A 19,032-nucleotide genomic window follows, 5' to 3' on the forward strand; every position below is an offset into this window, starting at 1 on the left:
CAGTGAAGTCGTGGGTGGAATAGAGTACAGATGGAGAACCAGAAGTATAATTACTTAAATCTAACGTGGCTGAAGCATTGGCATCATGTATTTTGAACTTTTTGTTAAAATAGCCAGGAACATAAAATATTTATTTTTACAGATTTTGGCATTTGTAAGATATCACTCATATTCTGGTCACTTGTCAAATCCGTAATCTAATACACTAATGACTACTGGCATGTATTTTGTCAGAATCTTAGGAATTTGAGTGCTTTTTTTTTTTGCTGTCCTTTTTCATTACTTTTATTGGATTCTCTTCCTTTCTTTCAATTTATGATTTGACTCTCATGGTATCCCTCTCATTGATGGAGTCAGTAAACAGCCAAACTTGCCGTCACATTATTTTTTCTAACAAACGTAGAAACACTGCTGATTTAAGACCTTTTAAATGAAGTTTCAGGAGTGTAACCAGACTGAATTAATTATATTAGTACATTATAATTAGAATTATTTTACTGATAATATAAATTAGGTGGGCGGTCTGTTAAAATGGTGATAGCGCTGATGCCTCATAACAAACAGACCAGGAGTTCATGTTCTGGGTGCTCCCTCATTGAGTTTCATGGTCGTCTTGTATCTCTGTGCGATTCCATTTACATTTATTTGCTTACCAGACAATTTTACCCAAAGTGATTTACAAAAGAGGTCAACATAGTCGAGTAAACAGTTTTGGGAGAAAGAGCAAGATTAAGAAACTGATCCTCACAGGTGGAGAGAGAGAGGAGAGGTTAGGAACACACGCTGATACAGTGCATTGCTGCACAATCCACATGACAAACCACCTCAGAATCCCACATTAGGACCCGAGTGCAGCCATGCCACAGGTGACACCTCAGCACCACACTAGTTCAGATGGAATGGAACCAGTGTGAGGTTTTTTATGGTGGCAGGAGTGCCAATTCTGCCACCAACCCCCAGGTTTTTCCCTGCAGGTTGTAGGGCCTACATGCAGGGCAGGATGCAGATTAACGACATACCCAGGACAGAGCAAGTGCAGGTTAAAGGCCTTGCTCAAGAGCCCAATGAAGCAGAGTCGCTTTTGGCATTTATGGGGTTCAACCTTCTGATTGCCAGTGCAAATCCTTAGCCTCAGAGCCATCACTCTCCCCGAGAGGTGCAGAGCTTGAAGTTAGACACCATTCCTTGGTTACAGAAACCTGACAAGTTAGGCAGAAATTCACAAAATAAAAGAGTCTTCAAACACTTCTTAACAACGTCAAGGTATTCAGAATTTCAAAAGGAGGTGGCTAGCTCATAACTAACACCAGCTAGGGGCTACTCATGAAACGCGTCTGGATTGAGATTTGATGCCAGCCTATTCATCAGCAGACATTAATGGTGGAGAAACAACATAGGACCTCAGATGTTATCCCATATACTGTACACACGTGCTGACCCAGTAGGCAGGCATCAAGGCTTTGAACTTAATATGTGCTGCTTCAGGGAGCCAATGTAGTGATCTCTAAAGAGGAGTGACATGTGCCCACCTCAGCTGGTTAAACACCAAAAGTGTTTTGGATCATCTGGTGACACATGACCAGTACTCCTGCCAGAAGAGACTTGCAGTAGTCCAGACATGACAAGACCAAAGCCTGGGCCAGGAGTTGTGCTGCATAATCTGTCACATACTGCCTGATCCTGCAGGTTCTCCAGCCCAAAGACAGGGAATCTTAGGTAAATTAAAGTTGTTACATTGGCTCTAGTGTGTGTGTGTGTGTGTGTGTGTTCACACCAAGATGGAGGCACTCCCTGTCTAGGGATTGTTCCTGCCTTGTGCCTAATACTTGCGGGGATGGGGTCCTGCTTTCCCACAACCCTGCTCTGGATAAGCAAGTTAGGGAAATGGTGGGATGGATAGATAAATTAGACTTTAATCCTTTCCCAAGGATTCCCTCTTTCTCTCTATCTCAAAGTACTTGAATCATGGGCATGTCTCGAGAGGAAGTGTTTTGCTTTGCACCTGTTATAATATAGTAAAGTATACAGACTCAGATATTCCAAAGTCACTTAATTGTTTGTTTATGTCCATTGTTTCGGACACAAGATCCATTAGTTCCTCTAAAACGCATATAATGTCACAATCACTGATTGAGTTCTTATTTATGAAGAAAGGGTATTGAAGCAATTAAAACAGTCAGCTAGTAAAAATATTTAAACTGGAGATGAGTAACTTACATACATTTCTAAATCCACTTATTCCAATGCAGGATTGTGGTAGCCTGTAATTTACACCAGCAGCACAGGCCTCAAGGTGGGAAACAGCATAAGGTGTCAGTTCATTTCACAACACACATGCACATACTTAGACTCTCATAGAGGTAACTTAGAATCATAAATGAACTCGTCCTTTATGGCTTTTAAGATGCAGAGAGAAAAAAACGCATACAGAGAGTGAATATGCAGATTCCACATAGAAGGCTAAATCTGTGAAGCGACAGTGCCAGCTTCTGCATCACCATCATTATATTTAAGAGTACTGTATTAAATCAATTTTGTTTATTGTACACTAGCCGAAAAACACTAAAATGCATACAACATGAAAAGGGACTCTACATTTAAAAAAAAAAGCTTTTGAGAGATGTAGCAAAAATATCCAAAACTTCTAAATAAAGAACTCAAGAAAGCTAGTACTTTGATTTCATGTTACTATAGCAAACGGAACAGAGGAGGCTAAAAACATTTTGTAAAACTAGACCACTGACTAACACTCTCATAAGCCAGAATGAAAGATTTGTTTTTGAAGTGCAAAACCGTTCCTCTGGAAGCCCTGAAATCCGAAAATCCATCTGTTGTAGTTGATGAAAAAAAAAAAATTGTAGCAGAGCCGATGGTGTCTGTGACTGCTTCCTTGAAGATGTACTTCAATTTGCTCGGCTACAGTGTCATACCAGCATGTTTCTCTGCAAAGATTACTAGGAGACACTCAATTTAGCTGTGGGCAATATGTGACACTGGAAAGATTACCAAGCATGCATTTACTCTGGGGTATCAGCCGCCTTCAAAGTGTTCCAAAGTGGAAAAGTCAGCAGGTATCCCTTTTCAAAGATGAAAACAGTCAAAAGAATGGAACAATATTGTTACTTTACTTCTTGATTACAGTGGAAAACTTATCCCATTCCTTTTTCCATTATAATCTACTGTATTGTTACCAATTGTTTTTTTTTTTATAATATGCTGAGAAGTGGAAAAAGTGTTCATTTTCTTTTTGTCCTTATCTTAACTTCTTTTACTTTTGCTTTAAGCAATGTCCTGTGATGCACCAGCATTGACCTCAGTTAATAAATGTATTAGGTTTGTTAATATGTAAAATAAAATTTTCACTTTTTTATAATAGCACCAGTTATATCAACTTGCACTTAATATTTATTATATGAAAAAAAAAACCTATAGGGCTTATAAAAATAAAACTATCTGAAGTAATGAATTCTCTGCTTTTGGTTGATGAAAACCTCAGTGGTTTCTAGTAGGCTTTCAAATGTTTCCTAAAAATGTCATTCACTAATGTTTCCTTATTCACAGTCATATCGATTATTCAACTGCTTTGCACAACATTCCTACTCGAAGAGAGTTGCCTATATGCAGTAAATTATGTTTATGTTGCTTTTGGATTTGTACTTTTGTCAACTGTTCTAAGGAGACATACAAGTAAGAGTTTCATTGTACTGAGGACACATGGCAATAAACTTGACTTGACTTGGACTTCAGCTTGTCCTAACATACTGTCATGTCTCAGCCAGGGTTTCTCCGGGGTTTACATTCATGTTTTATGTCTGTTTTTGATTCTTTTATTCTACTTTTGTTAATTATGTGCACTATTTTTTGTTTTTATTCATGTATGCAAGCCTCCTGTTTTACGTTCTATGTGTTTTGGGGTGGTCCCCCAAGAGGTGGGGCCACTGCCAATCACCGCCAGGAACTGCCCTCCACCCTATAAATCCAGAGTGACTTCCATGGATCCCAATGGTTCCTTTTTGAATCTTCTCGAGAGTGGAGTGTTTACTTGTGTTTTGCTGTGCCTTGTACCTTTTACGACTACTCGATCTTTGAACCTGTGCTCTATTTTTGGTTTTGTTTTGGACTCTGTATTGGGACTGTGTTTGCCTTACTTTCTTAGGCAATTCCTTTTGTGCTATACGGAGCATCTTGTGCTACTGAATAATTTTGTTAAATATAAATCTTTTATAAAGATTCTTTGCGGCACTTTTCTCTTCTATTCTCAGTTTTGATGGTAACAGTGAGAAATTTTGGAAGTATTTATGACACTCCCAGGTCACGACAGTCGAGATAGAAAAAAGGTCTTTCAAAATTCAAGCAGCTAATGGTGAAAATAAGTGCAATAAAAAAGGAGTTTTAATTAATGTACATGATCTATTAAGTAATTATACTACATTACACTTTTTTACATCAAAAAATTAAGACACTTGAATGATCCGATGCCATTGGCCACATGCATATGGATATTTCATACATACACAACAAGAAAAGAATACAGAGCAAATGAAAATAACTAAGAAGCGTATGTGACTCAACTTAGCTACTATGATAGAAAATGGCATTCTGCATTTCCAATCGTTACAAAGCCATATATGCCAGTAAAGTCTAGTTTTTGGACAGTACTGTGGACGCTTCTGTTGTTGCCACTGCTGAGGGGGGCACACGTTTGACTTGTACCAGCTAATTCCTCTCATTGTGGGGCCACAAGGCTGAGATCCACTTCTTTAGTGAATGTTACAGGTCAAGTGAATATAACCGTCAATGATTTTGTTCAACAAAATGAGAAATGGAAAAAGGTTTATGGGAAATCTAATGTTCGTAAAAGAATGTGAGTACTGATGCTACTTTATTAAATAATTATTTTGTAGAAGGAAATTTTTTTATATTAACATAGAAATAGCAAATCAACATAAAGAGCCATAAAAAGTAATTAAAAGCTTCTAAAACATTAGATTAAGCATAAATTAGAATGTTGAGAAAATAAGATAGGTCAAGTGAATAGTTAACTAAAAATCAGTCATTTTGCATTATTTTTTTAAGCTTACAGCAGAATTGCTAGTGTGGGAAAGAACAGATAAAGCAAAGAAGATTGAGAACACCTGTGTCCAGAGATAGGAAGCTAAAAGAGGCCAGCTGAAATATTGAATCAGCAAAGATGGCAAAAAGGCATTGCTGCCAAGGTCAGGTGAAGTAATAAAAGGAAAATGACAAAATATGCTTTAGATATATACTTAGAAAATTAGTAATACTAGCATTTAACCTAAGTACTGAAATTAAATATAAATCAAGCATGCCAAGCAAATGATTAAATAAAGGCACATGCTATAGTTCAATTTTAATTAAAGCTTAAGCTTCAGGCCACCATTACAAAAAAGTTTGGAAAGCTTAAAGGAAACCCATATATGGAATTGAGACCTTGGCCAGTTAGAGAAAATAAGAACAGCATAGAAAAGTAAAAATACCAGGAGAGGGCCAGCGATAGGAAAGTAAGGAGATAATAAGGGTTCCCATGGGAACTCAAGGTTCGGCCAGACAGGAGTAGAGGGGAGGCCGGACAGGAATAGAGGGGAGTCAGAGGAGATGAGCAAAAGAACTCATTTAAGTGAGGTCAGAGAAGATAGGAAATGACATAAGAAAAGCCCAAAGATGGTAAGAGGAAGCCATCTGCCCAGCCTTAGACCAATCAAAATAAGCTGAAACAGAAACCTAGAGAAAACAATGGACAGTAAAGCCAGGTGCAGAATGAGCTAATTGAGCAAGGACAAAATGATAAGAAAATGATATATACAGTAAGTTTTGGATTTTGAACCGTTTGGGGCTCAGCTCAATTTGGCCGTGTTGGGTTGAGTCCTTGTTATTTTTATTATTATTATGCTTATTTTATTGCAATAAAACTGTAAACTCTGTATGCCTATCCTGAGACTCCTAATAGCAATTATTTCAGGTAAAAAGCCTTCTGGTCAAGATTTTTTGCCACGACAATTTCAGTAGTGTTCTAGTGTTCTTTTGAGATTGATGTGTAAATTGTACAAGTAGGTAAAGTAACGTCTGATTATGAATTTGTAGGGCTTAAAAGGTGGTACCCCATTCTTTTAATATTTTCCGCTGGCCAGCATCCATTCACATTAATTCCACATGTTATCAGCTCATTGTCAATTGTAGTTGCTATCTTTAACATTTCTATAAAGTGTGTTAATCTGTTTTTCAGCATTGCCTCTATCATCAGTTTCAAGATATTCTAACATTTAACATCATCTTAATTTCCCTTTCCAACATGAGCAAAAAGCATAGAATCAACGCGATAGCATTATGACGCAGCAACATCAAACAAACTTGACTGTGCAATAAGCAGCAACTTCAAAAGAAGCACAGTAACCCAGATAAACTCATCCTTAAGAATTCCATGCCTTGGAGCCTCTTAATGCAATATGCTGAAATCTCCGGTTAAAGCAGAAAAAATACAATTCTACAATTCCTACTTCCTCTATGGGTCATTTTCTTAGTGTGATAAGCTGGATTAGTGTAGCGAATAAAGAACTGGAGTTGGGATAGGGCAGGGGGTTCAAAACAGATACCTCAACATGGGTATTATTTTTCTATTCTAGTGACCAAAACCTTTATTTTTCTGCTCCACTGTACCACATGATTTATTGTTACGAAAAAATAAATAAATAAAAAATTGCTTCCATGCAAAATTCTAAATGTCCTTAGGCTACACTTTAATTGGATAAATTGAAATAAAATGCTTTACTGGAATACCCCTGCTGTGCATAGCTAACAAGATTGAGAACAATGAATTGAAAGTAAATAAGGGTCTGAACTCTCCGAAAGCCTTTACACAGACAGACTTGTGAACAGGACATGCATCAGAGGTGATGAGACACGGCTTTTACTTTGCAGACAACACTAAGGCAAATGAGTAGTCTACGACAGGAAGCATATGGCACTTGACTAAGCGAATGTGGGGGGAAGGCTGATGCCACTGGTGCTTGCTGAAGACTGGCCGGAGGGTTTATAAAGATGTGGCTAGTGCAACAGTAGGAGCTTTAACAGTATCACCAGAGCAGACACTTTATTAGGTGATCCTTCTAACAGCAAGGGACATTCATCTAAGCAGCGGTGAAGTTTGAAGATAAATGCTAGTGTGATAAATTGTTGAGTAAGTAGATTACTAAAGCCTAACTAAAAATGGAAGGATTTAAACAAACCGGCCAGGTATGACTAAATGTGACTGAGTCTGACACTTTGCACAGTGCCTATAAAAACCATAAGATTTGATTGTTGTACAGCATTTAATGACAGCAGATTTAACTTGTCTTCTTGATAATGATCAACAGAAAAAGACTCTCTAATGTCAAAGGGAAAACAAATCTGTACAAAATAGTCTAAATTAGTTGCAAATATAAAACACAAAATAACTGATCATGGCACACAGGCACAGTGCTAGTAAGGAGACCAGAGTTCATGTCCCAGGTCCCCCCTTGCATGGAGTTCTTCACGTGTCTGCATGGGTTTCCTCTGGGTGGTCCAGTTTCCTCCCACTGTCCAAAGACATGCCAGTTAGGTGAATGGGAGATGCTGAATTGATCCTAGTGTGTGGATGTATGTGTGTGTGTGTGTGTGTTCGCCCTGTGATGGACAGGCGCCATGTCCAGCGTTTGCTCTTGCCTTGGGCCATTTGTTAGCTGGCACAGGCTCCAGCACCTGTCCCACCCTGTATCCAGGTAAAGTGAGCTAGAAAATGACATGACAATAATTGATCATATAAATATGGACCCCCTTTAATATGACACACTTAAACCATCATTGGCTTTAGAAGTCACATAATCAGTAAAGATCACCTGTCTACAGTTATGGGGCTTCAATTGATTGATGTATAAATACACTTTAATGGGAAGGTCCGACTTGTGCTGGTCAGTATCAAGGCCTAACCTATTCAATGACGACAAAAGAACACTTCAAGCTACTGTGGGAAAAGGTGATTGAAAAACACAAATCTCTGAATATCCCTTGGAGTCTAGTTAAACCATTAAGAAGTGGAAAGAGTATGGCAGAGCTGTAAGTCTGTTAGAGTAGGCCATCTGCAAAAACAAGTGGGGGAGGCCACAAGAGACCTTTAATAACTTTGAAGGAGTTACAAACTACAGTGGACAATATTGGAGAAATAACAATTTGTGCCTGAGTGCTTCGTCACTTACAGATTTATGGGAGGATGGCAAAGGGAAAGCCAAAATTAAACAAGCGTACATGACATTGGCAGAAGGCACAGGGAGACTCCGAAATCAGCTGAAAGAAAGATCTATGGCTTGATGAGGCCAAAATTGAGTTTTTTGGTCATCAAGCTTAACTCCTTCTGTGGTGTAACACTGACACATAATCAAAAATATACCACCTCTACTGTGAAGCATAATAGTGGCTTCATCATACTGTGGTGATGCTTCTCTGCAGCAAGCCCTGGTTGGAACATGAGGGTAAAATAAATGCAGCAAAATACTGAGAAATCCTGAAGGAAGATCTGATGTAGTCTTCAAAAAAGCTGAGTCTCAGGAGATTTGCTTTCCAATAGGACGACAACCCTAAGCATAAAGCCAAAACTACACAGAAATGGCTTATCCAGCTATCTAAAAACAATGTTTATGTCCTGGAGTGGCCAAGTCAGAGTGCAGATCTGAATCCAACTGAGAATTTGTGGCTGGACTTGAATGAGGTTTTTCACTTATGATCTCCATGCAACCTGACAGAACTCAAGCAGTTATACAGAGAAGAAAGGGGGGAAAAATGACAGTGCGGAAATGTGCAAAGCTGATAGAGAGAGACCTGTGCTCGCCGACGCAAGGCTGCCATGACTGCCAAAGGTGCATCTACTAAATACGGACACGAAGGAGGTGAATATTTTTTGCGATCGATAATTCTGCGTTTTATATTTATAATCAGTTTAGACCACTTTGCAGTCTTTTTTGTTAAAGACTTTTTTGTTGATCAGTGTCAAAAAAGCCACATAATCCATTGTGATTCGATGTTGCATATTAAAAATTTCCAAGGGGATGAACACTTGCTATGGGCACTGAACCCAGGGCTGCCATGAAGATCCTAATCTGTACTAATTAGATTTTCTAGATATTTTAAAAGCTTATGAAAGTACATATAAGTAATGTGCATTCTTTACAATTGAAACACATGCACAGCCACTTAGTGAGGGGAGTGATGATGACATGTTGGTGGTGGTTTGAGGATCAGAACTAGAAACCTTCTGTCTTAATGACCACAATAGCCACAGCACCTTCTATTAGGACCTGCTGCCACGGTAGGCTGCTAGACTGTCCAGCAGATGAATTACGTAGATTCAGGTAACAGCTGAAATATTTTAGTTATTAGTTTTTAATGCAGTTTTATTATTGCTATTTCTATAAGATGGTTAATCCTGTCTTGCACCTGGTGTTTGTAGGATAAGCTTTAGCACCTGCGACAGACGGCAGTGACAGACCCAGCTAGGATGAATCCTGTTTCCTCACCTGGCCCAGAGGCCGGGATGAGCTGGCTTTGGGGTTTGGGAGATTGCAATCCCTTGAGGCAGGGTTCTGTGGGTGCTGCCAGGGGGAGCTGCAGGGAAGGGTTGTCCCCCTTTTTAGGGGCTCCAGTCTGATGCAGGAGTGTTTCTTCCTTATAACGTTCTGACACCAGACATACTCCTGGGTCCTGCATACAGTAAAAGAGGCCACCTCATCTCACTCGGGGAGTCAAAGTCCGGAGGAAGAGGACAACACTTGCCTGGAGGAGTGAAGGAATGAGCGAGGAAAGGAAAGGAAAAGAAAAGGAAGGAGAGAAGGAATTGTATTGTGTGGTGATTGGAAAATGAGACCTGAGGAATTGTACATCATTTAATAAAAAAAGAAAAACAAATCACTTGAACCCGGGACTGTCTGTGTGTGGTAGTGCCTGGCGTTTGGGACTCAGCGATTCCCTCTGCAGGCCACATAGCCGATGTCTGTGCACTGGATTAAGTGAAGTCAGGACTGATGGGCATCTTAAAAAGGCTGCTGTATTTTAGAACTTAATTAGTTGTTTCCTATTTTTCAAGAAACAATACATTTTAATTAACAAATGCTTAACTTTGCCAGAATAAACTAAGGTAAACTATACAATTAATATTAGGATAATCACCTGTCTTCTTCATCTTCTTTTCCACACAGTATCACTGTAATTGATTTGGTACTCAAGTCTGTTTTTTCTCAAAGACATTATTTAGATCCCAGCCATATTATCTGCATTCGAGCAGGCAGTGAATTGGCCAGCGAGCCCCATATCTTCCCGTGGAGCGCAGTACCCTGAATCTCATAGATTTGTTTGCCTTTGCTTCCAAGGCATGAGAGATAAATCACCAGATAGCACTGCCTTTAAAAGAAGGCTTGCAAAGCCAATCAACGCCTATTAAATTTAATTTAGAGCTTGTTCATTTACAGCTGCAATTGCCACTAAAGAATTATCTTAGTAGAACAGCCTTCCATTCTCAAACTGCTAAACCGGTAAAAAAAAAAAAACAAACACTTTTTGTATTTGAAAAACACTCATGGGCTGGTAGAGTGCCCGGTGACAAACACTGTGTAATTGTAGGCTTGTGACCCAATGTAAGAAGTGAATAATTAAAATAAATACTGAAATTTGCAGGGGTAAGGCTATTTCTTCTTATTTTGAAATTAGTTGAAATACTCTCTCAGGAGTGGTATAGTGCTCTTAGGACCCAAGTTTAAATCCTGGCCCAGGCATTTAGTGTGTGGAGTCTGCACATCATTCCTGTGTTCATTTGAGATTTGCTTGGGTGCCCCTGATTCCTCCCACATTCCGAAAGTATAAAAAGTATCTTGTTTGCAGTGCTGTGGAAGTTCACACCTCATAAGAATGAGCTCAAAGTTCAGTTCACGCAGATTAAAATGAATAAATTCACATTCATAGCTCACCATTTCAATTATGAACTAGTTCATGTTCAGTTTATTTTGTATTTTTTTAAGGAGTGAGAGAGAATAAATGACCCATTAGTTTACTTTTTTCTATTTTGCATGCCTTATATTAGGATATTACAGTGTTCTTAAATAAAATACAATAATTATGAAAACTGTTTTATTTAAATACACTTTATTGAGTTATACCCAGCAACAAACATGTATAACCATATATGCTAATATCCTCTTGGTCAAAAAATAAATTAAATAGATGCAAATACACATATAAATGTGTGCGTGTCTATTACGCTATTAATGGTGACAAGGGTAACAATAATGGATTGTTCCTCCAGCTTCTACAGTATCTTTTTTCTTCCTCATTTTTCTTCTATTTTCAGCTTAGTTCAGTTCTCAGAACCTGTGGAGTGAATCCATCCTCTCCTCTCCCCCTTCTTCCTCTCAAAGTTTTTTCTCATTCTCATTCTCCCTCTCTCCCCTATCTTTATGCTGAGCTACACAAATCCTCTAAACTCACTATGGCAACAAGACAATTCTCCTAATTTAAACCTATCTTAGGACATCATTTTTAAAAATATAAAATTCATATCCAGAAATCCAAATTATAAGCATACTCAATTTCACATTGTACATTGATTATGTATAATTCCTGCAAGTGCTTTGCGATTGGTCTTTCTCCTGATCCTTTCTGTACATTCTGCGCCTCCAAAGTCACTGGTATGTTTCCCACATGTTCTGGAGCTGCCCTTCTATTTCTCAATAGTAGTCAACTGTTTCCTCTTTTCTTTGCTCATTTCTGGTTACAAACATACCTTTCTTTCCTCATATAAATCTCCTATTAGACCTTTATTTCCTTACTCTTACCTTTCTCCAGAAGAAAATCCTTTCATTGGGCACTTTAGCTGTCAAATTATCCTTTGCATCTCACTAGAGAGAGGCTGATTCTTTATCCCTGAATCTACGGGATTTCTCCTTTTATAAACTTTTGCTTCTTGAATTATCAGCCATGAGAATCAATGAAGCCTCAAACATATTCAGAAGAGTGGGATTTGGTTATTTTGATTGTATTATTTTTTTTTTTTTTGGTTTGGGTATTTTATTGAGCAAATTCCATATGTTTTACATTTTCATCTTTACAATAAATAATTGATCACAAAAAATGGATTACTCCATCCTTCCATTTTCTGAAACTGCTTATTAGTTGTCAAGATTTCTTTTCTAAAGATAAACATAACGTATTTTCATATAGTGGACATTTTGAACTTGCTTAGTATTAATTCGCATCCCTTCTGTCTGATTCTGAAAAGCATTTCATCGTTGAGGAGTTAGTAAATAGAGTAAAGTATAGAGGAAAGTAAATGGAAAAGGGGGATTTATGTTAAATTGCTTCATTGGATGCACTCATGATGTAATTAGGGATTCAGATGTCAGCTGTGTTTTAAAAACTAACAGGGACACCAATTTAATTTATTTCATTTCTGTGTTTCCTTTTAAACAACAACATGGATGCGAGTTTATGCTGATTAGCTATGCTTGTGTTTTGGCTGTTATAAATCAGGAGGACATATTCAGACAATTAAAAAAAAAATTGAGTGACTGGGACATGCAGTTCATATCCAAAGCAGAAATGATGCCTATGCTGTTGACTGTTTGTGTTATGATCTGAGTTTGTAATTTATTTCTGTGAGAAAACTATGATGGATTTGTGCAACCTACTATATATACTCGCGTTTAAGTTCTCCCACGGATATATACGGTATACAGTTTTTAGGTTTCCCTACCAAAGGAATCTAATTCTGACATTAGTTTCTTTCTAGCATTCATGGGCACTGCCATTTTGCCAAAGTCAATCTGGTCATTGCTATGGTAAATTACCCACAAGTCCCCAGGAGTGCATGACACGAGACACCATTGGAGCACCCATATAAAGATCAGCGCATGTGGTTTTGAGCTATCCAAGTATCATATAAATATGCCGTTGGTTTATTTAATCTGCTTCATAAACTCTTTTTGGTTACTAAGCGTTCTTTGTGATATTTTGGGTCTTTGATTTCTGCTTAGTATTTTAACTGCCAACTGTGTGGTTTGATTTTTGATTACAACTTTGGTTTCTCTTTCAACCTTTGCATTGTTGTTCTGTTCCGTTTGTATTTTAAATCTCTCTGTTACCTTTTTGAGTCAGGACAATTTACATGAGTGCAACCTGACATGGACTGGATTGCGTTTTGCAGTGAATACTGCATGACAGGCTGTAAATGGATTTTGAGCTTTTGGGAATGTTATTTTATCCAGACAGAAAGCTGCCCTGGATGAAATTGCAAGTTCAGCACAGGATTGTAAAACAACTTTCAACTGCTGAATGAAAATAATAAAAGTAAGTAGATGCTCACCCATCACAGACAACTCCGCTGTAGCACTGCTGTTTTCAGCTTTGGTTGATGCCACACAAGTGTAGGTCCCAGAGTCATCATCCGTAACTCTTGTAATAAGCAGATTACTTCCTCCGAGTAAGGAATATTTTTTAGATCTAGAAAGAAAGTAAAAGAAGAAGAAATAGTACAATTAGAATTCATACTCATTTAGATCTTCATGTGAATATATCTATGTGGTAAGTTGTAAAAGTATATATGAGTGGAAGTTAAAGCCAAAAGAAGATGTTTGAATTGGCAAATATAAATTATGAGCTAGGAAGAACACAAGATCACTAGGAATACCTCATTTGAACGAGTTCACTCCCTCGCATCCATTGAAAGTTTGGATTTGGGTACCCAGAAGCAGAGCATTCCAGAATGGCATCTTTTCCTTCTAGAGTAGTAACATCAAATGGTCTCTGAAGAAATGTTATGGCTCGAGGAAGGCCTGGTTCTGTAAATTAAGAAAAAATAATTAAGAAAAAGACAACTGAAAAATGTGTGAAGCTCACTCTATTACTATGTAAAAACTACTTAAGTAGGAAATCAGAAAAATTTAATCCATATTTAAAGCCGATTTAAATGACAAAAGCATATATGAATTTTTTTAGAACTTTGCCTCTAAATAAAGTATATACTGTAGTTTTTCAAATTTGCTCAATCCAGTTCGGACTCATACAGGTGGAAGACTTCCAACTCCAGCAGTAATAGACACAAATATTAGAATTAAAAAAAATAAGGTAATTTCCACTGAAAATGATTCATTCTTAGTAAGCTGCTTGTTATACTTTCCTGTTCCTCCATATTAAGCTATTAATTAAGATTATGACCCAGGGGTATATAGTTCTTTCCAGCAATTGGTACTAACCCTTATGAGTATGGTGGTCTATTTCAGAATATATTTATTTTCACACCCATCCACACTCAGTCACTCCAGGCCGATTCAGAGTAATAAATAATCCTAACACGCATGTTTTAGGATACAAATGAAAAAGCACAGTACCAGAAAGAAAGTCCTTGCAGACATTGGGTATAGCCAATCAGGGAGCCCCATCTCCTTTGAATTTATGTTCTTTTAGGGCTAGTACTCATGGAACAAAATGGCTGTTTTTGTCATGATAGGGTTCTAAGGTGAAAACTTTTCCCCTTTGAGATTCTTTATTATGTACACGTAACAGAATGACCAAAATTGTACACTCTGTAGCCTCAGGAAATTAGATAAGTACCAGAACAGGTAGGAGAGAAAGCTATAAATCTGTTCATATACAGTATATTCATTTACTCAATTTATAGATAACATGTCCAAAATATTAGCAGAGTACCGATGTAAATGTTGGCAAAATAAAATATTAATACAACCTGGATAACAGCCTACCAGGTGACTCACTATCTAAGTTTGTTGATTGGTGTCTGGTCTGGCGTGGCCTGGCATGGCCCTTGGATGGAGTGGTAGAAACAGACAGCATGGCCATCTGCATGAATCGAGCAGCATCAGAGACAGGGATATATCAAAGAAAGCAATACTACTGGCCACTGGAGAACACAAATCATACATCAACCTGTCTGCTGAATCTAAAAGCCATCCAAGACAATTCTCGTTTGACCATACTGCTAATTTTCATTTTTAATTTTCTATGACAATATCTATACATTTTTATACTACTGTATATACTTTGCTATGTTTTTTTTTACTATTATTACTCTATTTTTATAAATACTACTTTCCTTTACAATTTTTATACTTTGTTTTTATACCTAGAATGATTAAAGCAGGTAAACATGGGACACCTAGTATAGGGAGACTGCACCTATCTTTTTTACAGGGTTTAGCAAGCCAAGGGGGCTCCCTAATAGGGTGAACTTCATGATGATTGGTTGGTAACTGGTTTTAACCAAGAAAGTATAGGCTATTGTCATGAATCAAAGTGTGTCAGACTCTAGGTCTAGGTTAAATCTGGGGACACTGAGAAGGTTGTCTGCTTCTGTGTCTTGGATATTTTCGGGACCAAGGATGCCTTAGGTTTAGGTTTAGGTTACTGCATATCTGGGGACACCTGTGTACTGTTCACACCAAAGTGACTGAGTCCTTGTTTGCTGTACTGAGGAATAATAGACTGTGCAAGCATCACTCATGATCAGTGCTTAAGAAGATAGGATCTGTGTGTGTGTGTGTGCGTGTGTGTCTATTTGTATGTGCAAAGTTTAGGATGCAAGAGTTGGCCAATCAAATAATGAACTTGGTGAGTTCCACTCCTCTCACAATAATACAATGGCTAATTCTTTAAATCAAAGAAAGGACTACATTAGTTACTTTAATGCTGACTGCCTACATTCTCAAGAAAGAAGGATAAAATGAAGCCAACTGGGAGACAGATAATGATAGCAAAATCTTCTGCTTTTTTTCATTGGATTTACAAAGGAGCAGATGCTGTAAGCCTGAAGTGCATTTGAGTGAAGCAGATGTCTTTGCCAAACTGTTGTGTTTTCTCAATGTCATTTGTCAGGCTTTAACTTAATAAAGTATCCAGTCCGACTGGCACATATACTTAGACATACTAACACACATTTCTTCTTTCCATTAGTTAACGTTTCCAGTCAGTTTTTCTCAAAAATCCCTCCTGTTTCAGTCTTCTTTACCTGTTACAAGCTCAGGATTCCACGATTCAGTCTTTTAAAACGCTCATATTCCTTTACAGTTATTTTATACTTTGCTTTCCTATAAGATCTGTCTGGATCTGGCTTTTATGTTTTTGATGTTACTGTACTAAAAATAAAGTACTTTTCAAGTAAAAATAAATAAATATTGTTTATAAATCATGACAATATGTATATTATGAAATGTAACTCAGGAACAGCACTTAATCTTCGCAAACCCACCATAGTTGGTTGTGTGAGTATAATATAAATTGTGAGCTATAAAAGCAAAGAAATTTTGCACATGTGCCAAAGATAACCATTGAAATAATGTGATTAGACATGGACACATATTAAAGTTGTCCACAATTGTTGACCTTAAATCAGGTTGTTCTTGGACAAAAAATAACAACCAAAGCCTTGTTTAGAAGAAGATGATTAGTAATTTCTGGCTGATAGCAAGGAAGACTCAAAGTACAAACAAGAACTCATTCTATGCACCATAAAGATTGTTCATCACAAGCAGTGGGTAAGCACCATGTTTTTGGTAAAATTTTGTACAACCTATACAGAGACTTTAACTTACTTCAAGAAACAAATGGCAACATTGCCATTTGGTCAGCAAAATTGTATTGATGGCTGATATTGTAAAAATTTAACAGATGGACATATGATATGATATGTGGTCACAGATAAAGGAGTTTGTTGAGTCTGACACATGAAATTATGTTTATAAACCTGTCATGATATTTAATCTTTGTGAACTGCAATTGGTTGTCTTCTTTTCACCTTACATGTTTTCCAAATTTTCCCTTTTTTTTTTTGGTACCAGTAAGTTAATTGTTGACTATGCCTCAGGTACACATCATATTCCTGTAATATTCCACTTTATTTATTCATTGAATAGTGGTCTATTTCATGTAATAAAGAATTTGCTTAAATTCCCCAACTGTTATAAACAATCTAAGACGTTGATTTTTCAAATTTAAAGGTTCACTTCCGGTAAATTAAGCTGAATTTAACAACAAAGGTATTAAATGATTTACTTTTTTGATGGACATTGGTTTATAACATGACTGCTAAAACTGAATTGAACCAGCCTGTTTTCTTTTGACTTGGGAGAAAAAAAATAAGATGGATGACTTGTCAAGGATTACATTTTATTTATAAATTGCTTTATGTTTATTTCAGAGTTTCTGTCTTGACGGACAATCTAAATTAAAATCAAAATCCCTAAGTTTACATGTATGTTACTAGGGAATCCATTCCCGGATGGGTTTATCCATTCCTGGGAATCCCGCATGTCATTCCTGGGAATCCCGGCTCCCGGGAATGACACAGTGCATGGGCATGTCACATGTAAACAGTTTTAGAACAAGCCACACTTATTTTTAATAAAACTACTGCAATATGTTGACACCAATAAAAGACTAACTTTAACTACAAGCAGTTCATGCTGTCATATAAGTACATGTATCTAGTTAGTTGCGGTAATAAGAGCATAGAAAGCACAACGTGTCCAGCGTGCAGTCGTCCAGGCGAGAGCGCACCTTCGTGCAGAGTACGCCAGACGCTTAGAAAGCACGTTCTTCCTCCACTGAAGTAGGCTGCACAGTCATCAGATACCAATACACTTGTTCTAAACAACGCCCACACTTGCCGTTGCTCTAAAACACCGCCATTTCAGCTTTTACTGATGCATCCAGTTTCTTGTCATCATTCTGTGATGGCAAGTTTCCTGGCACAGATAATGCGGATGCAACAGACTGACGCATTGCAATTTCAAGTTGCTGTTCAAAGCTGTCAACAGCACAGACGTCAAAGAACTCTGCCCCGTCCCGGTATGCGTGAGGTGCAGAGTGCAGACACCTCCCAGTCCACTGTGCTCAGTCTTAGTGGGAGCCGGGAGACGGACTGCTGCTGGTCTGTTGTTGACTGAATTAATGAGCTAAACACTACACCGTGGGCCAAAAAAACGCGCCACTTAATTATTTGCAACTATAACTCTGTTATTTCTTGATTGATTTTTACATTTTTACACACTATGTATGCGAGCTTGGCCGTTCCCATTCAGCCGGGAATTCTAGCAGTTTAATTCCCGGGAATGGGAAACGCCCGGGAATGGATTCCCTATATGTTACCTCAGATGGCTGAGTTGTCCAATTGTTGAGGCAAACACCTTGTGACAGTGGAGACACAGGAAGTTCAATTTTACAGCAGGGTTTTCCTTCATCTCTTTCCATTATCTCCATTTGTCTGCCTCATCAGAGAGGTATTCGTTTGAAAAATGAATCACCACTTGATGAGCTATGCGCAGTTACAGTGGAAGTTCTACTGTATAAATTGGGTCTCCCAGATTCTGATGTTAATCTAGTCTTTAATGAACTTCCCATGGCCACACTGGGTTCTCTGACCACAACTCAGCAGCGACTAGAGGACTTTTCCTCCCCAATGAAGCTGTCTGTCCAGGATCAATGATTCATTAAAGGTTGTCTATGCCTCTCCAGTGTGTTACACTGAAATTAGTGCAGGTGATATGGAGAATCCTCAATAGGTATGTTGATTGAACCCTCTTAGGTTTTAGGTATCATACAAAGATCTTGTACTTAGCTGTACCGATAAAACAGCTAGCAATCATGCACTTTCATTGAATTCGTAATTGGTTAGCTATGAATGACCAGGAATTTTGAAGTGATTATTACTAAAATTTAAGTATGAGGAGGACTTTGAATTGCTATTAAGAAGTTAAATTTGAATTAACGCCTAGGGAGGAATCATCATCCAATACATAATATAATTGTGTTATATTACAGATGCAGGTTTGGTTGACTGGAGACTCCAGATTGCCCTGTGTAATTTTTTGGGAATACCATACCACCATAGAGATATACACATTAAACTAAGCATTTTCAGGCCCAGCCAGCACTTGAATGGAAGACCTTATAGGAAAAATTAGGGTTGCTACTAGAAGAGGTGTTGGTGAGGCCAAAAGGGTT

The 19,032-nt window shown here is 37.8% G+C and overlaps 1 protein-coding gene across 1 annotated transcript in view; it reads right to left on the reverse strand.

Moving 5' to 3' along the window:
* dcc (DCC netrin 1 receptor) overlaps positions 1-19,032 on the reverse strand; it is an 899,751-nt gene that overhangs the window by 471,335 nt on the left and 409,384 nt on the right. The window contains exons 4-5 of the mRNA XM_051928027.1: positions 13,706-13,856; positions 13,382-13,518 (exon numbers count right to left, since the gene is read on the reverse strand). Of these exons, the coding sequence (XP_051783987.1) occupies positions 13,382-13,518; positions 13,706-13,856 (288 nt within the window). The remainder of the gene's footprint in view (positions 1-13,381; positions 13,519-13,705; positions 13,857-19,032) is intronic.

This window comes from Erpetoichthys calabaricus, chromosome 5 (genome assembly GCF_900747795.2).
Source record: "Erpetoichthys calabaricus chromosome 5, fErpCal1.3, whole genome shotgun sequence".
In the NCBI taxonomy this organism is placed as follows: Eukaryota; Metazoa; Chordata; class Cladistia; order Polypteriformes; family Polypteridae; genus Erpetoichthys; species Erpetoichthys calabaricus.